Source organism: Ictidomys tridecemlineatus, chromosome 2 (assembly GCF_052094955.1).
Source record: "Ictidomys tridecemlineatus isolate mIctTri1 chromosome 2, mIctTri1.hap1, whole genome shotgun sequence".
In the NCBI taxonomy this organism is placed as follows: domain Eukaryota; kingdom Metazoa; phylum Chordata; class Mammalia; order Rodentia; family Sciuridae; genus Ictidomys; species Ictidomys tridecemlineatus.
In genome coordinates, this window is record NC_135478.1 from 3,987,573 (window position 1) to 4,009,874 (window position 22,302).

The window sequence follows — 22,302 nt, forward strand, 5'->3', positions numbered from 1 at the left end:
GGCAGAGGCTGTCTTGGGGTACAAAGACCTCTTGGTGGTCCTGATGCATACTTTCTGAGAGGACTGTTGGGAAAGGAAGTTCCCTGGGAATGGAACCAGCAGAACCAATTAAGGTCCGAAGAATCCTGAGAACAGGGAGTGAGGTGCAGGAAGAGAGAGGAGGCAGGGAGGATTGGGGACCCATGAGACCATCCTGGGGGGACAGGGGGCATGAACCAGGTCCCTGTGGCTGCTACTGTCACCACCAACTCACCCCTTCATACAACAGGTACTTCTGATCTTGCCGTTGGATCTAATCTTGTTGGCAGTGGATCTCCCTGGGCCGAAGGGCTGTTGTTCCGTTCCCAGGCTATGGAGGACAACCTGTCCTGCCCTTTCCAGCGTCTAGGATGCCTGCTGCCCTCGGCTCCTGGCCCTTCCACCCGTCCCCAGAGCCGGCAGCCCAGCGTTCCCCAGTCTCTGACGACACAAACCTTGGCTTCCATTATTATATTTTTTTTCTCTGATTTGGCTGTTTTCCTTTTAGAAGAGCCAGTGGTGACATTGGGCCGCCTGGATGGGATGACTTCCATCTCAGGACTCTTAATCCCATCTGCCAAGACCTTTAGCCATGTGAGGAGACACATGACCAGGATTTGGGGACTAGAATGTGGGCCTCTCTGGGGACTTTATTCTGAGTATAACAAAACACAATAAGCCACTGCCGAGAGGAGAATCTTCCAGCTGCTTCTGTATTTGGGATGTGGTGGAGTGGGCCGCCCAGAGGTTCTCATGTGGGGACTTGGCCTCCAGTGTGGCCTTGTGGGAGGGGTGGGACATTGAATGTCTCCCGAAGGCCCCTATGCTGAAGAATTTCTCTCCTGCTACTTTTGTGATATCTTGAAACCTGTCGTGCTGGGGTCTACGAAGGCCCTTAGGTTACAGGGGATGTGCCCTTAGACAGGGAATGTGGATCACGGGATTCTTCTCCTGCCTTTCTCTTTGAGGTCAGCGGGTGGTTGCTCTGCCCCACACACCTGCCAGGATGTACTGACCTGCCCGAGGCCCAAAGCAGTGAGGCCGCTCGATCTTACACTTGAACCTCCAGAGCTGTGAGCCAAAATAAAAGTTAATTGCCTCATGCATTTTGTTATAGTGACAGAGAGCCCATACAGAACATATAAGAGGTGGCTCCGACTGGGGAGTCCTTAGGTCATAGGGGTATGTGCTTGCTGGAGTCCTGTCTTGAGATGTGATCCGTCTTCCCACACTCGCTCCACTGCTGTGGTAGATATCATGGTGTTTTTAGATCCTTGCCAAGGGCCAAAACTAATGTGCCGAGCTATCTTGGACTTCAGCTTCCAGAGCTGCGAACTAAATAAGCCCCTTTTCTTTCTGGTGCTAGCCTGCAGTGTCAGTTTTCTGTCACTGTAACAGACACCGGATAGAAGCGACTTAAAAGAGAAAAGGCTTACTCTGGCTCGGGGTCTGCAGGTTACGGGGTGCGTGGGGTTGGCTCCCGGCCTATGGTAGCACATCGCGGTGGGGATGGGGAAAGTCACTACCCTCCCTCAGCCAGGAAGCAAAAGCAGGGAAGAGGTAGGGACTGTCCCCTTCAAGGGCACACCCCCAGTGACCGAAGGTGTCCCACCAGGCCCCATCTCTTCAAGGCTCTACCACTTCTCCTAGTGCCACTCTGGGGGCCAGGCCTTCGACACTCCAGATCAGAATTCTAGCACCTGCCTCAGGCGTTGCGTTACAGTCAAGGAAACAGACGGCCACAGCTGGAACACGTCACTGCTCCAAGCCGTTAGGGTCAAGAGGCCCAGAAGAGTCGCTCCACACTGGCACTGTGGGGCCAGTTTATGGTTTTACTCTGAAAGTGTGCTGTTGGTGAACGGCGATTTTTGTTTTGTGTCTAGGAGCTCGCTGTGTGACTGGCGTGTGACTGGTGCGGCTCGCTGGGCAGAGCTAGAATTCTCCCCCTGCCGCTTCCCGGAGCTCAGCCTGCAGCCCACCTCACAGGTCTGCCTCAGCGTTCGAGTGACCGCGGTCCTGGGGTGTGTCCAACTGGTGTGGATTGAACTGGAGCAGCCCAGGTCCACACGCTGAAGCCCCGGGGCCCGGTGTCGTGGAACGTGGTGTTTTCTGCAAACAGCAAGTTTGCACATGTCATGGGTTAAGCTGGGATCCTACTGGAGAAGTGGGCCCCTGACCCGATCGGATGGTGTCCTTATCCGAAGGGAACCCTGGGCACCCACGGAGGGAAGATGCCCCATGAAGATGAAGGTGGGGTTCAGGGCGAGGAACCCCAAAGACGGTCAGCAAACTGGGAGAAGCCGGACACACCCTCAGAGGGAACGGACCCCCTTGACACCTTGATCTTTGTCTTCAGCCTCCAGAATCTTGAGGGAAAAGTGTCTGTTGCCCTAAGCCACCTGCTTGTGTCCCTGGCTCTATGACTATAGGACATAGGTAGGTACTGAGATGGGACAGCCTGCGTCTAGATGTTCACAGGAGCCAGAGCAGGCCAGCCACCAGCCTCTCCTGTGCCCATCAACTGACTGTGACCGTTATTGACACCTTGGCCCATTTCTTCTCAACCTTCGGATCCACAAAATCTGTTTCTTTCTCTCTCTCTCTCTCTTTTTTTTTTTTTTTTTTTGGATTTCTGCAATCTATTGACAGCGAGATTGTGGTCGAAATAGAAACTCTAAAAAAAGGCACAGCCTTTCCTATATACTCTCGGTGAGGCCAAGACCAGGGGTTTAGGTGAGGTTGGGGGATTTCTGGTGTTAGCCTCTGCTGGAAGGTTGGCTACAGACAGACTTCCGGGGACAGGCCTCTTTGAGTAAGAGACTCCATGACGAAACAGTCTTGGCCCCAAGTGTGTGACCGTGAGTGAGATTGTGGACTGTTTAAGGCCAACTCTTTCTATAACCTAGTGAGCTGGCTCTGAAAGGGATCAGATTATGACCCAAAATATACCACATGAGTGTCAGGGATGTGTTGGGGCTGAGGGCCTTGGCTTCACCTGCCCACAAGCACGGCCTAGACTTCCTGTGGGCACGCCCTCCGCCCAGCGTGGTCCTGAGTGAAGGGGCTCCTTCACACCTGTATTTCCATACTTCTTATCCAAAGTCAGCTCAAAAGAGAAAAAATGCACAAATTCTATTTTAAAGACGTATTTGGGGTCTGGGGCTCAGGCTTGGGTCCCTTAGAGAAGTGGGGTCCTGGGTCTCATCCCCAGTACCATGGTGGGGGTGGGGGAGATAGAGTTGCCTTTTTCTAGAACTATTTAAAAGTTTTCTTGAAGAATCAACACCCAGGGGACTAACCCATGCTGGCTGTTTCTTTGCTTTGTTTTGTTTGTTTTAACCCTGGCCTATTTCAAAGTTGGTACAGGTAACTCATACCTTCCCACTGAGGTTAGATGATTCAAAACTCCTTTCTGCGGCCTGTAGATCCTGCTCCTCTTCTCCCCTCTCCTTCTCCTTCTGTATAGAGGAGGTGCACCTCTGCCCTCATGGGAGAGCCCGTGAGAGACCTCGGGGCTGGTGTCTGGAGGCTGCCTTCTGTGGTTCCAGAATGAATCTGAATCTCCACCCGCACCGGGAGGTGTCAGAGGGTGGGAGGTGAGTTTGCTGAAGGTGTCTGGAGGCAGGACCTCTGCCTGGCCATCAGGTGTGGTCCTCAGGGTGCAGCCTCTGTCACTGGATCGGGGCAGCCCTCTGAGAGGGAAGACGACCAGGAGATGCTCACGCACCCGTCCTTCCTGTCTCTCATGTGATTTCCTGCACGCTGGGACTCTGCCAGCAGGGGGGCCACCTCTAGATGGGGTCCAAGTCAATCTCTTTACCCTGAAACTTACCCAGTCGGTGGAATTGGGTTATTAGCAACAGAAAACGAATAGGGCATCGTTTTAATTTTATTTTAGTTTGTATGACTGTACGTGTTTAAGGAATACAGGGTGATATGTTGACACCTGTGTAGGAGGGGTAATGATCCCATCAGGGTGATGAGGAGTTCCATCAGCCCAGACACTCCTCACGTTTTGTGCTGAGAACATTCTAAACCCTGTCTTCTACTTATCTTGTAATAGACTGACTGGTGGCTGTACAACAGAACACTAACCCTTATACCTTGTATCTAACTGCGACTTTGCCCCTGTTCACCAACCTCTCCCTGGCCCCAGAGGGGACCTCTTTTGAGCTTGGCCTTTTCTCCCAGCCCCTAGGCCAGAGTCTTCAACTTCTGATCCCATGAAAAGTAGCAACAGTGCTGACCTCGGCCTTTGGACAGTCTATGGGACATGTTGCCATGGAGACGAAGGGATGAGCCCATGGGAGAGAGAGCCCATGGGAGCAGAGGCCCTGGGGGGGCATGTTCAGGGAGGAGGGAGGGCGGAAGGAAGGCTCAGGGGTGAGTGGGAGGGGCTCAAGGACCTAGGGAAGGGAGTGAAGGACAAGAGAGGAGGTGAAGGGCCTGGGAAGGAAGGAAGGAGGGAGAAAAAGAAGGAGGACAGCAGCAGGAGACCAGAGTAGCCACCCAGACGCCGGATGTGTCCGTAGAACACGGCAAATAAACAGACAGCAGAGAAAGGTCCCAGACTCCTCCTACGGATCTGAGATTATTTTAAAGTGCATTATTTACAAGGGCCAGATGGACTCTCCCTTGGGGGCCCCCTTCTGGGTCATCTGCATTTTGTGATCCTCATAGGTGACCCATTTCCAAGGACAAATAAACTAAAAAATAAACTTCAGGGAACCTGTCCTTTCGAGGCCTCGGTGAAACCAGTCGGGTATAAACCTTCAAAATCCAGGTAAGGATCCGACCCCTGGAGCAGATGGTCCTCTGACCAGGTGGTTGCCATAGTGATAAGAAGAGACTAGAGAAGCGGAGTGTTACTAGTTTTTAAATTTCTAAGTGGCCCTGCGGTCTCCGGAGAGTGGCTGTGGGCTCTGGCGCTGCCCTGACGCGGCTCCAGGACATTTGGTCTGGAGTTTACCATGTGTCCTCCCTGGGATGCTTCTTGGTCCTGGCCGATGGTCTGTTTGCTCAAGTGTCCAACCCGTGACCAGGTGTCCCTCTCACAGGAAGCTCGACACTGGCAAGCACTCTGGTGGCTCTCCCCTGACCTGTGTCCAGCTCATGCCTCTCACGATGGCCCCTGTCTGGGAGCCTGACCCAGAGGAGAGGAAGCAGCTGGTTCCTCAGGAGCCAAGAGGGCACCTGGTCTGGCAGGGCCAGCAGGAAGTGGAGCCATCCATAGATGCTGCTCTAGGCAGTGAGGGAGGACAAGAAAGAGAAAGCGCGGGTCCCTGGGCTGAAGCCCTGACCAGCGGCTGTGATCTGAGCAGGTTCCCAGTGGTTTAGGCGAGAGTTCTGTGGGGCTGTCACCCTGAGGCTGGGAGATGACAGTGGCCGAGGTGTGGGCTGCTGGGTCAGTGGTTGAATCTAGCTTAGGGAGGTCTCACCTCCTAAGTTAAGCAAAGCAGATGTTTGAATCGATCATATTGAGGAACTGGGAGGAGGTGCAGAGCTGGAAACTGCAAGATGACTAAACCTCTGGTATGAGAAGCACAGAAATAAGTCAATCAATCTCTCCCGTGATGGCTCACAACACGCTTCTGGCCCCAGATGTGTGGGGGATGGATGCACACCAGGGTCAATTCAGTTCTGACGCTCCCCAGCCAGAGATGGTCTCATCTCCAGGCAGAGGGTCCAGGCCTGCAAGGATGGCCCCCACGTCTAATGCAGCTGCAAGCCCAGGTTCACTTTTCTGTGCTCCCGACTGGCTCCGAATCAGGAGTCCCGTGGCCCCTTCCTGGGGCTGGGTCATTTGCTGGAGGGGCTCACCCAACCCAGGGAAGCACTCACACTCACCAGTTCACCATAAGGGCTTTGATGATGTGTACAGATAAAGAGGTGCACATAGTGGGGCCGCAAGGGAAGGCACAGGGAGCTTCCATACCCCTCTGGATACACTACCCTCTGGCCAGTGGGTGGATTTGGGGATTTCTGAAGGGCCAGAGCTCTGTGAGCACCAGTGGGACGAGGGGAGCAGTTGCTATGGAAGGGGATGATGCTGGGCTCTCAGGAGGGCTTTGGGCTGTGAGGTCTGATTTTGAGCAGCGTGGACTTCTGGACATCATGGATTCAGAAAGCCTAGAAAACAGATGAGAAGAGACAGAAACCCAAGGACAGAAAACACAAGAGAAAAAACAAAAATAACTAAGTTGAAAGTTGAAGGACAGTTCACTTACAATAGCAATAAAAGGAGTAAAATACTTTGGAATAAACTTAACCAAAGAGGCAAAAGGTGTGCACATTGAAAACTAAAGCCAGACAGTGGTGAGCCCAAGTGGAGAGACACACATCATTGGAGAGTCACCCCATATTTATGGACTGGAAGAATTTATGCTGTTAAATAGTTCCTATTACCCAAAGTGATCGACAGAATCAATGTGATCCCATCAAAACCCCATTGACATTCTTTATTGAAACAGGGAAAGAATGCTAAAATTCACGAGGAAGCACAAAAGACCCTGAAAAGCCAACGCGGTCTTGAGCAAACCCAACAAAGATGGCGGCCCCCCAGTTCCTGGTGTAAAACTATGTTCTAAGCATACAGTAGCCAGAACAGTGTGGAGTGGGCATAAGATAGACACGTAGAATGATGGAACAGAACAGAGAACCTGGAAATAAGCATATGTCGGCCAGTCAGCTGTTTATTAATTAATTTATTTATTTATTCTAATTAGTTATACAGGATAGCAGAGTGCATTTCAATTCATAGTACACAAATGGAGCACAATTTTTCATTTGTCTGATTGTACACAAAGTAGAATCACACCATTGGGGTCTTCATACATGTACCTAGGGCAATGATATCCATCTCATTCCACCATGTTTCCTATACTCATGTCCCCTCCCTTATCCTCCCTCCCTCTTGCCCTATCCAAAGTTCCTCCAGTCCTCCCATGTCGCCTACCTACCCCCACCATGAACCAGCATCCACTTATCAGAGGAAACATTTGGCCTTTGGTTTTTTGGGTTTGGCTTACTTCACTTAGTATGATATTCTCCAACTTCATCCACTTACCTGCAAAGGCCATGACTTTATTCTCTTTTAATGCTGAGTAATATTCTATATTGTGCATATATACCACAGTTTCTTTATCCATTCCTCTATTGAAGGGCCTCTAGGTTGGTTCCACCATTTAGCTCTTGTGAATTGTGCTGCTATGAACATTGATGTGGCTGCGTTGGTATAGTATGCCGGTTTTAAGTTCTTTGGGCATGAACCGAGGAGTGGGATTGCTGGGTCAAATGGTGGTTTCATTCCAAAGTTTTCTAAGGAATCTCCTGGATAGGCATTTCTTAAAGAAGACATACAGGTGACACAGAATGCTGCTCTAATTCACTGATCACTAGGGAGAGATGAAAATCAAAACTAGGATGAGATATTGCCTCTATCTATTAAGAGGGATGTTTCCCTTTTCCTTCCTTTTCCCCACCCTCCCTCCCTCCCTTCCTTATTTTGGTCTAGCTTCTGCAAATGAAAGAAAACATTGCACCCTTGACTTCCTGGGTCTGGCTTATCTCACTTAGCATGATGTTCTCCAGTTCCATCCATTGACCAGCAATTTCCACGACTTCATTCTTCTTCATGGCTGATTAAAACTCCATTGAGTATATATATATATATACACCACGTTTTCTTTAAGGTAGGGACTGAGGGGAGGCAGGACGGATGGGCTAAGGAAAGACAGCAGAACGAGTCAGACCTAACCTTCCTGTGTGCATATATGAATATACTGCAGTGAATCTCACCCTCGTGTACATCCACAAGGCACTGCCTTTAAAAATTATAAATAAATAGGAGGAAGGTCAGTAGAGGGAAGGGAAGAGGAGGAAGCAGGGAGGGAATGGGGAAGTACTGGGGGCTGAATTACGGCAAAGTATATTCTGTGCTTGTATAATTATGTCAAAATAAACCCTAAAAGGAACTAATAAAAATAGAAAATCAAAGGACACCACATGTTGGCAAGGGTGTTGAAGAAAAAGAAACCCTTGGGCACTGGCTGTGTATACAGCCGTTACAGAAAACAGTATGTAGTTGGCACACACACAAAAAAAACTAAAAACAGAACAACCGTACGACACAGCCTCTCACTTCTAGATATTTGTCCAAAGGAAAGGAAATCAGGACCTCAGAGTGATGCCATCGTCCCCAGGTTCACTGCAGTGGTCAAGACATGGGCCGGACTTCAGCCTCAGCCTGGCTTTGCTCCCCACCCTGACCTGGGGCTACAGTGTCCAACTTCTGGCTGCCCCAGCTGCAAGCAGAGGACACAGGTGGACCTAGTCTCCTTGGGGCTCCCAGGGATCCCGGTGGATGCGGGAAGAGGGTGGAGAACTGTAGGATGCTGACTTGGAAGACAAAACCCTCGCTCAGGGAAGGCAGCGTTTTGTGTGTGCCGAGCACTTGGAGACCTGTCCATCTCTAGATCTGTCCTCACAGACGGTTCTCCAGGTAATGCAACACCATTGTCATCTGATCCCAATCATTGGAACAAGCCACAGAGTGGACACCAAGAAAAACAATCGAGGGGCTGGGGCTGGGGCTCAGTGGTGGAGCACTCGCCTTGCACGCACGAGGCACTGGGTTCGATCCTCAGCACCACATAAAAATAAATAAAGATATTAAAAAAAAAATCGAGAGAAGAGGAGACCAGGACACCAGAACAGAAAGAAAGTCACCAAACTTCTGAACAGGAGCAAAAACAAAGAAGCCAACAACAGAGATGCTCAAACAAGAGGATGACAGCAGGAGGACACACTTCACCTTGAGCCCTGAGGAGAGGGAAAGCAAAGGACCCTTGCAGTCTTTTTTTTTTTTTTTTTTTTTTTTTTTTTTTTTTTTTTTTTTTTTTTTTTTTAGAGAGAGAGAGAGAGAGAGAGAGAATTTTTAATATTTATTTTTTAGTTCTCGGCGGACACAACATCTTTGTTGGTATGTGGTGCTGAGGATCGAACCCGGGCCGCACGCATGCCAGGCGAGCGCGCTACCGCTTGAGCCACATCCCCAGCCCCCTTGCAGTCTTATTTGAGATTTTTATTCTTATGGGGAAACAAAATGTACCTCTGGGTGGGCACGAGGCCAGGGACGTCCCGGTCCTGAGAGACGGCTTCAAGGCCACAGCAGTGGCCATCTGCTCTGTTGGAAAGCGTGGCAGAGATGCAGGCTAGATACCTGGGAGGGCCGTAAGTTGGGGGGGAATCCCTCGGGGGAGTCTCTGTCTTGATCGAAGAGGGCGGAGGACGGGTGGACACAGCAGGGTAAGAGCACCTTCCCGAGCTGGCCAGGTTTCTCCACGAATCTCATAACCAAGGGAGGAATCTGTGGGCCTCCTTTCCTGTGGAGCTGACTGGTGCAGAAATGCTGGCTGTGAATTTTCACACCACCGTCACTAAAAACCAGGGTCCCAATCTGGAGTATGGTGGTGGCCCAGCTTACACCGTGGATCCTCCTCCAAAGTGAAAGTCGTTGCTGCTAGACTTTCAGAGAAATAGCCTCCGGCTGGCAACACACTCTGCTCTTCCTGGGCCTCAACACAGGGTGGGCAAAGCCAGTGCCTGTGTGTGTGTGTGTGCGGGGGTGTCTGCCCGGGAGCAAGGGAGGAAGCGTGGTCTTTCCTCATTGATCACAAGTGCTTTGGGAAGTGGACAGTGGGACTTCAGGATGATGCAGAAAGGGGTAAAGAACTGAGGAAAATCAGCCATTCTCAGTGGCCAGGCAGGCATGATGCTTTTGAGATTTTAGTGGACCTCATAAAGCACTCATTTTATGGTCAGATGCCGTACACAGTGACACAAATGTCAGATGGGATGACTGCGTCTGTACAGGGCAGGGACAGATCTTCATTTCATGGGTGCTGTTGTTATTCTTAAAATGTCTTCTCTTTCGCAGAGGTCCTTGGGAAAGTTCTCCGGGGTTGCGTTTCTGGTGTCTTCTTTGCCGTCAGTAGCTTTCCTGTGGCGCTGCGCTCACTCTGTGAAGTGATGGAAAGCTCTGAAGTTTACCATGAGTCTTGGTTTGAGGAGGCTGCAAATTTGGCAACCAAACTTGATACCCAAATGCAAGTCCTCAGGAAATTCTGCAGGGTTCAGCAAGGTGACTGGGAATCTCAGCTCAGCTCCTGAAACCCTGAGCCTTCCACCAGTGCAGCCCATTATCCAGGAATTTAAAGACACATTCTCCGAACAGTGCCTCAGAGGTCTCAGAGCTCAGTACTGGGACAGCTCCAATTCCTGGGCTCAGAGGAGCACCACGCTGATATGCCCGGAAGTGACCTGCCCAGTGCTGACAGCTCCCAGCTCTTCACTGCAGGAGAAGCAAGTGGAAGATGCAGAGCCCCCACTCCCCCTGGTGACACTGGGTCTTCTTCTCATGCAGGTCCCCTGCTGAGGGTCCTGTGCACTCTCCCTGTGATGCAGGTGGAGAAGGAGACCTAGGAAGACAGAAGAAAGTACTTGAGGAACACTGGGACAGACCAAAGGTCCGGTAACTTGGCTCTGCTTCACATAAGTTTTGATGTGACACAGGATCTGGAGTTAATGGTGGACACATATCCAACGGCACAAAAGCAAGTCAGGGCTTCCTACAGATAATCCAGAAACTGTCAGACACACCCGAAAGACGTTTCAATGCCCCACATTTGGAAGAGAAGCCTTAGGCATGCATTGGCCACATGGTCACCGAGTGCCCACAGGTTGGTGATCGGCCTGTTCCCGGCCCCTGTTTAGCTCTCAGGTTTTGAGGACCTGCACAGGAAGCACCATGCTTCACTTCTGTGTGACCTCTGCTAGTGGCACTCTGGACACAACATGTACTATCACCATGGGTCCAGCTGTTGGTGATGGAGGTTTGAAGAAAAATACACTGAGGAGCTGCAGGGAAAGGGCTGGGTCTTCAAAGGAGCTGGGATGAAGTTTCAAGTGTGTTGAAAATCTGTTATGGAACAGTTAAGGGAACAACCAGAGAGACACGTTTGTGAATTCCTCAAACAGATTTCCATGTAGACTTTGTCTTCATCAAATGAATAAGTGATGATTAAAGCCTTTAGCAGGTGACTGTTGAACATTCCGCTCCACAGGACAATCAGAGGCCATCCACGGGCAACTGACATTTCTGCTTTCTTCTGTCTTTTTCCACGATTATACCTTCATCTTTGTAAGCAGAAATGACCAAAATGGGAGCAGATTTCGACCGATCAGCAATGACTTTCATGAAGCAGCCTAGTCCATCAGTCACGCCTCAGAGGGGTAGAAAATGTCCGGGGGCCGGGCGCAACAGAGGTTGAAGTTATATAGGTCCTTAGCAGAACCAGGTCTTGGGAGGAGAGACTACCTTTGGTGGGCTTTAGGTGGGCAGGTGAATTTTGGTTGAATCATAGCAGGAGAAATTTGGGCTGCAGCAGGGAGAGAGGCCTTGAGCAACAGGAGGAAGGATTACAGATAAGGGAAATTGTATGCACTCAGGGCCGTTGTCCTTCCCAGGGGAAAGAAATCATTTACAAACATGATTTTCTGTATCCTTCAGTCATGATTTATAAGCAAAACCTGGAAAATCTACAAAATAAAATATTTTGCAGTTTATCTAGAAATAATACAGAAAATATTGCTGTCATTTTGGGTGAAGAAACTCAGATTTTTATAGTTTACTTTGATCTAAATAGAATGTGACTTGTTCAAAAAAAGTTATGGAATTATATATTCACTGGTCATGTTGCATAGATGTTAACATGATTATGGTGTGTTGAAACAACTAGAAATACATTTAAATTCAGTCAGTTCTACGCAATAAATAAGTATGTCTATATACATGTTCATGTATATATGCGTATATACATATATAGAATCACTGACTATATGAATTATAAACCATATTTGAATATTTCTTGTTATGAACCTTTATAATGCTTTCCAAAGGAATGCATTTATATATTAATTTGTTCAAATAATTAATTTGTAAGCATTATTTATCTCCAGCCACTCTTTCAAGGAGTCAGATTATTTACTTATTTATGGACTCAGCTACCCACATTGTATTTATTTACTTATGTTGATACCACCTTGCTTGTATTAGAAATTCATTAAAAATGCATATATCAGGTTGAAAAAAAAAGTTATGGAATCAATCTAAGTGCCCATCAACAGAAGAATGGATAAAGAAAATGTGATATATGTACACCATGGAGTTTATTCATTTACCTACAAGAATGAAATTGCACTGGGGCAGCCCTGGGTGAACCTGAAGGACATTAGGTTAGGGAAACAGGCCAGGCAAGGCTCAGAAAGAGAGTCCAGTGGTGGCTGCTGGGGCCTGGGCCGGGGGCAATGGGAGATGCTGGTCAAAAGGGAGGAAGTTTCAGTTCCACATCACAGAAGGGCTCTGGAGGCCATGGTCACTGAGGTTAACAGTACTGTGCTGTCCCCTAGAAGTTTGCTGAGACCGTTAGTGTTCTCACTATAGAAAAGGAAATATTTGGCAGTAGCCTAGGTGGGTGGGGGAGGAGAGTATGCAAATTAACTTGAATCACTTTGTAATGTACATGTGTGCCAAAATGCCAACTTGGGCTATCTTCAATATATAGAATTCTTTGTATGGGGCAGGGGGGGGGGAGAGAGAGAGAGAGAGAGAGAGAGAGAGAGAGAGAGAGAGAGAGAGAGAGAGAGACAGTCATGGGAGAGAGAGGAGAAAAGATTTGCAGCTTTTTAGAGACTGGTACTGGGGATTGAACTCAGGGGCACTCCACCACTGAGCCACATCCCCAGCCCTATTCCATATTTTATTTAGAGACAGGGTCTCACTGAATTGCTTAGTGCCTCTCAGTTGCTGAGAATTTACAATCTTGGAATTTACAATCCTCCTGCCTCAGGCTCCCAAGCTGCTGGGATTACAGTTGTGTGCCACCACGCCTGGCTCTAATTTCTTTTCTTTTTCTTGTCATTATTTTTATTTAAAATTTCAAATTTGTCTTAATTAGTTATCCGTGACAGTGGAATGCATTTATGCACTGTGATAGATCCTGCATAGATGGAGTGTGATCTCTCGTTTCTGACTGTACCCGGTGCAGAATCACATGGTCACGCACACATGCATTCGCGTAGAGCAGGAATAATGGCTGTTTCATCCTGCTGCCCGTCCTCTGTCCCCATATCCCTTCCTGCTGCTCTACCTAACATGACTTTGAAGGGAACCGTGAGCAGGGCGGACTGAGCCTGGTTTCTAAAGAAGGTGGGCGAAGAGCGGAGGGGCTTGGTGTTTCCCCCGACCTTAGGCTGAGGCGTCCACACGGTCCAGCGAGGCTGTCCCCAGGCGCTACCCGGAGATCGGAAACCAGGACCCAAGTTCAAGGACACACGGTTCAAAGCAGCGAGGTCCCCGCAGCAGCGGGTCAGCGAGGGGTGAGGAACCCGCCATCCGAGGGAGTGAGGTGCCGACCGCGGGGGTGCACCTCGAAAACACCGGCTAAGTCAGAGCAAATCGTGTGGCGCCGCCATTGAGGGGAGGTGACCCGGGGGATGGGAAGCGGGTGGGTGGCGGCCGTGGTGGGGGGAGGGAGTGGGGATCCACCCCAGGGCACGCGGGGCTTCCTTCTGGGACCGTGAGAACCGCTTTGGAACTAGGTAGAGGTGCTTCGGGGTGGACTTAGGGTGGACCCCACGCTGCGGAACCGTGCATTCTAAAAGGGCTGATTTTATGTCGCGTGCGTTTTCATTTCCATTAAAAAAAAAAATCCTACGGCTGGGATGCAGCTCAGAGGCAGGTCAGGTGCTGGGCCCGTGGATTCACAGAAAGCAGAATAGCAGGGCCTCGCCGGACTCCAGCGTCCTTTTGACCAGCAATGACACAAAGGACCTGAAACGCTGCACCTCTAAGAGGCTCCTCTTCCGGAGCCCTTGCCCTCGCACGCACGGTGGGAGATGAAGGCCGAAGAGCTGTCTATGCTAATAAACGCCCAAATTACAACCCCGAGCTCCTCACCAGCTGGACTTCTAGGAACCCCTGCAGGTGAGGTGAGGGGACTCCTGTCAGGCGGCTGTCACAGGCTGGGGGGGGGGGTAACAGAAGCCTGGGAAGACGCAGGGGCCACCGCCACTCCCCAGGGCCCCTCTGGAGAATGCCCTCCGAAGGCGTCATTATTAGCTAATCACCAATTCTTAGAAAGGAGTTATCAAACAAGGTAAAGCAGTCATTGATTTAAAAAAAAAATTTCTCACCAAGAGTAGGGTCCAAAGTTTTCTATTTAATTTTTTATTGTAAAATAACAGATAATAGCTTCTTTGATAACTTTATCAATAAAAACTAAATCTGGGAAGAGAGAAAAAAGGAAAGAGAAGGAGAAAGAGGGAAAGAAAGGAAGAACAGACAGGGGCAGTCTTTGCGGAATGATCTGGAAATGCATTAAGTGAAAAAAAAAAAAAACCAAGGTGCAAAGTTCACAGAGTGAGCAGTGGAGAAGACAGGGCACAGGTCTGTGCACATTCACAAGCTGCTCCTATAAGTGTGTGCAAGGAGTTAGTGACAGTGTGTGGGATGAGGTCACCGCAGATGTCCATATTTCCATTACAAGTCATTACAAGTGTCACCTATTCAAATCGAAAGGACTAGTCCCTGCACATAGTAACCCTGTCCCCAACACCCCCAGGTTGTCGCTGGCTCTGTGGTGGGTGGATTCCAAGAGGCTGTCCCATGTCATTTCGGACCCTGGACCACTCCTGGACTTCCCTCCTGCCCCACATGGTGGGATGTCGCTGCTGCTCTCCACAGCCCCCTGGAATTTCTGTCCCTCCCTCAAGGAAAGGCCGGAGGGACCCTTTCCCAGTCACCTAGCAATCTCTAAGCTCTTGATCCCCACCCAGCCCTCCCTTGTCTCCCCTGGGAGTCTTTATGTAGTAGGGATGGAGGGTGGTGAGTCGGAAACCTTCCATTATTGTCTGATCATATTTTAATTTTTTATGGGGCAAAATACACATAACATAAAATTTATAACAGTCACCAGCAGCATGAAACACAGTCACATCGTCGTGTAACTATCACCACGACCTACCTCCAGAACTTTCCATCTTCCCAAACTGAAACTCTGTCCCCGTTAAACATGAACTCCCCACCCTAACCCACCCATCATTCTACTTTCTTTCTCTGTGGATCCAAAGACTTTAGGGACTTCCTGTGAATGGGATCAGACCAGATATGTCTACTTCATGGACCATAATGTCCTCGGGGCTCATCTATATCATGGCAGGCGAGGATCTCCTTGCTTTTCAAGGCTGTGTGATTTTCCATGGCATGGGTGGACCAGATTGTGTTTGTCAGGTGGGCTGCTTTTTGGCTTTTGTAAGCAATGCCACCCTGCACAAATGCATACTAGAGGAAGCTTCTGGTTCACATCTGTTCTTGTCCTCTGGTGTCTATTGTGGAGATCCCTCGGAGGCTCCAGTTTCACAAACCCAGCGCTGATTTTGAAACCTGCTGAGATATATCCTCCCACAAAGTGAGTCACTTTTATTTATTAACTTAAAAATATTAATGGCCTTTATTTTCAGGACAGTTTTAGACTTACAGGAAAATTGATCAGTGAATGTACAAAATTCCCACATACCCCATGCCCATGCACATGTTCCTCTTTTTAACATCTGCTGTGGTCTAGGTACACCCTGTACGTCATGTGCTGGACCTGATGCCCAATAGAATGGCAATGGTCAGGTGGATTCCTTGGGAAGTGACTAAGTCATGGGGTTCCACCTTTGTGTCCTTATGAAAGGGGTTGGGGGGGGCTGGGGATGTGGCTCAAGCGGTACCGCGCTCGCCTGGCATGCGTGCGGCCCGGGTTCGATCCTCAGCACCACATACCAACAAAGATGTTGTGTCCGCCGAGAACTAAAAAATAAATAAATAAATATTAAAAATTCTCTCTTTCTCTCTCTCCTCTCTCACTCTCTCTTTAAAAAAAAATAATAATTAAAAAAAAAAAAAAAAAAAAAAAAAAAAAAAAAAAAAGAAAGGGGTTGGGGGAGGCCCTGGCACCTTCTGAGGACACTGAAGAAGCTGCCATCTTTGAAGCCCACACCAGACACCAAATCCACTGGTACCTTGATCTTGGACTTCCATCCTCCAGAACTGTGAGGTTGTCCCGCTGTTTATAAAATACCCAGTCTAAGGTGTTTTGTTACAGCATCCCAAAGGACCAAGGCAGTATCTTTCACTAGTCTGATACCTTTGTTAACAATTGATGAACCAAGGTAGATATATTGTCATCAAGCAAGGCCCACACTTTATTTACATTTTCTTATTTTCTATTTATTATATTTTTCTTTCCAATAACTCTCCCAAGACAGTTAGTCGTTGTGTGTCTTAGGATCCTCTGGGAGGTGATATGCTACAGCACTGCTCTTATTTTTAGCTTTGAGCAGGGCTGGTGAGGTAGCTCCTGTCCATCCCAGGAAGCTGTCTGCCTATCCAACAGGTGTATCAAGGAGGAGCTGGTACCGGGGAGCAAGTCCTATAATCCCAGGACTCCTGAGGCTGAGGCAGAAGGATGGCAAGTATGAGGCCAGCCTGAGAAGACAACTCAGTGAGACCCTGTTTCAAAATAAGGGCTGGGGATGTGGCTAAAAATACAGAGCTTGTCTGGCATCCGGTAGGAAGCCCTGGGTCCCACACTCAGCCCTGCCTCCCCATCCTCCCAAAATGGGGAAAATAGTAACAAACAAACAAACAAAAAGATCAAATAAACCAATCAGGAACGTTGACCAGAATGCACCCATTGAATGCCAAAGAAGGTCTCATCAGCATTTTGGGAAGGCAGCAGAGGCAGGGTGAGGTTGGTGCAGAGGGTGTCCCCAAAGGCCAGGAATGTCAGGCGCTGGGAGGTGACAGTGCAGCCCTGGTGGAAATTCAGGCGCAGCAGGCTGATCCTGTGGGTGTTTGGGGAGCAGATGCCCACAATCAGAGTGGCCTTGGGAGGCACCGTGGTCCACACAGAGGAGCAGTTGGCTAGTGTCACCTGGATGTGCAGCCTGTAGAAGCCATCACGAACGACCCGCAGCTGCCCGTTGACCAACGCTGGTCCATGCCGGAAGGAGCGGCCCAAGGCTGGGTCCGCCTGCCAGCACAGCCTGGGGTCCAGTCGGGGACCTGGGGCAGAGGGTTGGGGGACAGAAGGTGGAATTTAGAATTTAGGGAAACCTAGGTGGACAGAAATAGGGAGTGCGAGGGAGAAGGAGGGAGGGGGCAAAAGGAGGAGGACAAGGAGCAGGAAGGGGAGGGAGGAGGGAGGGAAGAAGAGACATGGAGGAGACCCAGAGGAGCCTGGACCTCAGGCAGAGGGGCAGAGAGGAGGGAGGGAGGGAAGGAGGGAGAGTGCCAGGGTCCTGGGCTTCTCTCCGCCTTTCATCATTTCGAATATGAGCTGGCGTTCTCGTGCCAGAAGCAGGGCTGAGTCACCAGTGACATGGTCCTGTCCTCTGCCCCCTCTGTGCCAGGCATGACTACTCCCAGGTGGCCCCCTCCCTGAAGACAGTCACTTTGACTGGTCCCCTGATCCCTGCACCTTGAACAGCCTGTACAGCTAGGCCACAGGGACCACTCTCAGTTTTTCTCTCTCTTTTACCCATTCCTGTTGTGCCTTTCAAGAAGAAAAGGCCTTGGGTGAGGCCTTTACAAGGTCCAGAGGGGCTCTTGCCTCTCTCCCCTGTGCACCATTCTCAGTCTCATCCTGTTCCTGAGGCACACCTGAGTCTCCCTCTCCTCTGGGTCAGGCTCCCAGACAGGGGCCATCGTGAGAGGCATGAGCTGGACACAGGTCAGAGGAGAGCCACCAGAGTGCTTGCCAGTGTCGAGCTTCCTGTGAGAGGGACACCTGGTCAGGGGTTGGACACTTGAGCAAACAGAGCATCTGCCAGGACCAAGAAGCCTCCTTGGGAGGACACATGGTAAACTCCAGACCAAATGTCCTGGAGCCGCGTCAGGGCAGCGCCAGAGCCCACAGCCACTCTCCGGAGACCCCCAAGGCCAGTTAGAGGAGGGAGGGGAGGGGGGAGGGGGAGGGGAGGAGGGAGGGAGGCAGACAGGCAGCCTCACACAGAGGGGGCCAGGGCCCAAAGGCATTAGGGAGAGGCTAGAAGTTCTTCCCGGCAGACAGCACGGGGGCCTCACTTCATATGGCAGTCCCAACCCCCACTTGGCTTAATTCTTCCCCTTGCCTGTGGCCCTCCACTTGTCTTCCTGTCCCTTTGTGAGTTTGTGTTGGGGAAGGTGCTGGGGGAAGCCAGGGCTGCAAAGGCTGGGCAGCACTGGGTCCCAGAGCTGCCCTGGTAAACAAGCCCATGCTCACTGTCATCCCCCTGGGTGGCAGGACACTCCCCAGGGCAGGGGCTTTGCCTGCTTTGTTCACCACAGTGGCACCTATAGTGGCCTTTGTTCCACATGGTGGAAAAGAATGAAGGCAGCGCCAGCTCTGGGGTGAGGGGGGCAGTTTTAGTCTTTTCCAAGGGAAGAGACCCGGTGTGAGGAGCACACGGTCTATATCCGGAAGGTGGTGTCCGGCAGGGCACACACTCGGGCTCTCTGGACTTGCCCTGCTGGCTCTCCGTGTCCCCCGCCCCCACTAGACCAGAGTTACCTGTGAGGTTCAGCTGGAGCTCGGCTATGTCCCCCTGGAAGAAAAGACCAGAAAGGAGAGAGGACGTGAGCACAGTGCTCCACGCCCCTTCGGGCAGGGTCTTCTCGTCCACTCCTCATCCCTCCGGGCCCAGGCGTGATTTCTGAAAGACCTCTTAAAGAGGAAGTCGGTTTGAACGGCAGAGACATTAAAGCCAAAACCTTGAAAAGAACTTCCTACTTTTCCTGGAACTCTGCGCCTCCGAGCTCCCTCCCGGAGCCACCGCGAGGGTGGAGCGGCCGCACACCCGCCTCCCTGCAGCAGCGGCCCGAGCGTCTCCAGGCGGCCGGGCTCACGGGCTGCTGCTGGCTCTCCGGCCCTGGCAGCCCCCTCCCCAGGGCCCCCGCCCCCAATGCCAGCTTTGTGAAGCCCCTAGCAGCCTCTGAGTCAGTCCGCGGGGGAACACCAGGGACGAGTCATCGTCCCTGCGCGAGTCGGATGCACCTTTCCCACCCGGGATCCCCCGCACCTCCCGGGCAGCGGGGCCCTGCGGGGCCTCCTGCTCCGCCGCTCTCTCTGCGCTACGGGATCTTGCTTTGAATCGTTTCATTTCCATTTTGTCTTTTCCGTTCTTCGGCCGTGCCTGGCGCTCCGGCGCACGGCCCCTGCGCCTCTCCCCCGGGCTCCCCACCGGAGGTCCCTGGGCCCCGGGAGCTGGGGGCGAGTGTGCCTCCTTTCCACTGTTCCTTCTCGACTCACCTCACGTCCCTCGAGCCGCGGCGGCTGCTGAAAGCAGAAGGCGGCCAAAACAGCGAAGAGGATGACCGAGAAGACGTAGGGCGAGACGGTCTTCCACGGCGAGCGGCGCACGGTGCAGCCCCAGCCCTCCTCCGGCATCGCTGCGGGCAGGGCGAGGGGACCCGGAGCGCGGTCGGAAGAGAAGGAAGCTTCGGCCACCTCGCCCAGCTCTTGAACTTCTGCCTGCCTGAACCTGCCGGGACCTCTCTGGGGATGTCCGATGGAGGCGAAGGGCTTGATCTGTTCTGCGGGCAGGGAAATCCCCTCCCACTCAGCCATCCCCGAGCTCCGAGCCGAGTGCGAGGGGCGTGGAGGGGGGTGGGGAGTTGCCCGTCACGCCCTGCCCTGCCCCCAGGCCGAGCATTCCACCTTCCTTTTGGGGTCCCCACCTGGTGCGCCTTCGTTCACTCACAAATCCTCACTGGGCATCTATTGGGGTGGGCGGTGTGGGGACTCCCGTCACTCCCTGCCGTGGCTGGGGTGGAGCGCAGGACCTTGCGTGCTGGGTAAGTGCTTCACTGAGCATCAAATCACAGCGGGCTCTGGCCTGGGAGCCGCCGCTGTCACCTTTAGCAGAGTGTGTGTATGGGGGAGGGGGGACTGTGGACACTGAAACTGGACAGTTTCATTTGACGGTGAGGGAGGATGGTGGTCTGAACTAGGGTTCAAGGGCTGGAAGAGGAGGGAGATGAACAATTTCATTTGCTGCTATAGCAGGCAGACAGGTCAGGCGAAAGGGAGTCCTGCAGGTGGACAGTCCTCAGAGTCCAGGCAATCTGCATACACTCCCCCCACCCACCTCCAATCACTGAAGATTCCAGGTCTAGGGGTTCAGCTGACAGCACCCCAAAATGACTCCCCATCCTAACATATCCCAAGCATGGGGGCGTGACCTTAGGGACTTTTTCTTTATCACTATGTGATACACTCCCCACTGTGTTCTGTCACTAGCTCCATTTGTAGAATCTTCTAGCCCCCATTTCACAGTCACATTGCACCCTGTCTCAGTCCCACTCTAGATTTTTGCCAGGTCTGTGCTGTCTGCCTGGATTCCTTCCCCCACTCCACCTGACCAAATGCCCTTCTGAAGTGATTGCTATGGAGCACGGTTGATGCTGCAGAGCAGATTTGCATTGTGACATGAAGAGCTGGGGCCTCCCCACTTGGTGACTGAGCTGGGTGTAGTTTGTGCTCCACGTCCTGCAGCCCTGCTGGAAGTTGAACAAGTTGCTATGGTTGGCACCCAGTATTCCCCAAGGGGGATACTGTTAAAGGCTTGGTCTCCTTTAGGAGGTTGGACCTGATGTGAGGTCCTTAGGTCTTTGGGGTCCATGGCCACTTCCTAGCTCTCTTTGCTTCCTGGCCATAAGGTGAGTAATTTGCTTCACGGGGCACTCCCTGCCAATGCCATGTGGCACCCTCATTAGAAGCCCCAAGTGTTAATCTGTCCAGTCCTGGACTGGAATCTCCAAAATGGCGAGCCAAAATAACCCTTCTCCCATGATCAGTTAATTACCTCAGGCATTTCATTATGGCCGCAGAAAGCTCATACATACAGCATGGGAGATGTCTGACGTTTTCTGAAACCAAGACCTCCCCACCCGCAGACCGCAGACCGTATAGCTGAGGCTGGGGGAAGAGAATTCCCTGCTATTGCTTCCCGTACCCTTGAAAACTCATTTCCTCCTTCCCTCACTATTTTTCTTCCTCCATGCAGGAGAAGGAGTTGAGGGGACTCTGGGGAAAATTGGGACGCGGGAGGTAAGGAAATTTTCCCCCAAAAGGAAGCCGAGGACCCACCAGGCGCCTTTGCGCTGCCTTTTGGTTTCCCCGTGGGACACCTGGAAACTTCTGCCTCCCTTCGTGCCCCAGGGATCTGAGGGCATCTTGGAAACCCAGGCTTCCTCCTTATCCAACTTGGCTGCCTCTTTCCCTTCTATGTGGCTGGCTCACACCCCACAGGGTTGTGCCCACTGACACGATCCTTGTCAGAACCTTAAGAAGAAAAGGGACAAAGGCCCCTTGGCTTAGAGCTTCCACCTTAAAGATCAGGCCCCCCACTCCCGCGATTTCAGCTGGGAGGAGGGACGTCAGGACGCCTGTGTCTCAGAACTTATTCTCCCCTACTCTACCCCTGTGCCCTCTGCCCCTCACAAGCCAGAAGGGAGAGTTAGATGCTGAAATAGGCAAGGAGACACAGTGTTCTCTTAGGTCAAAGTCTGGGCTGGTACATCAGCTCTGATCTGACGGAGTCTGTCACATGCCAGGAGTGAAGCCTTGGTCTTCAGAGTCCAAGATGGCACAGTGCCTGGCCAAGTGCCAGTCAGCACGGGGTGGGGGGGAGTAAAGAAAGGCACTCCCCCTCTTTAGCAACACTAGTTACAGGAATCAATTCTGCTCACAACCTGCCGGCCAGAATTCAAGGTCACATGACCCAGGCTCTGCCTTGGTTAGGACAACAAAAGGAATCTGAATTTGGTCATCCAAGCTGATACTTCCTCCTCCTCCTCCTGAAGGTGGCGAGTTGGTCCGAGCAGGCTGAGCTGGTGAAGCTGAGGAACACACAGCTCTCCAGTGTCTCTGCACAGTACCCGTTCTTGCTCACACTGTTTGCATACCAGCCAGGGGTTCGGCTCACGGTCGGCTGAAGAAGGCTCCCTGCCCACGCAAGAGTCGCAAGAGTCGGGAGGGAAAGTAGAAAGTCTCAGGTGGACTCACGTCAGCGCCACTCACTTTCCACTGGTCGAAGCATGTCCCGTGGCCCTGACTAGCTTCAGGGTATATAGGGAAGTGGGGCGCCTGCGTGGACCTGAAAAGAACCAGGCTGAAGAGAGCACTCTTCAGTACCAGA

At 51.5% G+C, this 22,302-nt stretch overlaps 1 protein-coding gene across 1 annotated transcript; it reads right to left on the bottom strand.

Annotated features, from left to right (window-relative positions):
• Window positions 1–16,325: 16,325 nt before the first annotated feature.
• Cd70 (CD70 molecule) lies at window positions 16,326–19,803 on the bottom strand. Its single transcript, XM_040291021.2, has 3 exons — window positions 19,413–19,803; window positions 18,675–18,708; window positions 16,326–17,188 (listed from the first exon to the last, which is right to left on the bottom strand). Exons 1-3 carry the CDS (start codon window positions 19,728–19,730, stop codon window positions 16,791–16,793), a joined length of 750 nt encoding a protein of 249 aa, XP_040146955.2. The 5' UTR covers window positions 19,731–19,803; the 3' UTR covers window positions 16,326–16,790.
• Between the last annotated feature and the right edge of the window lie 2,499 nt (window positions 19,804–22,302).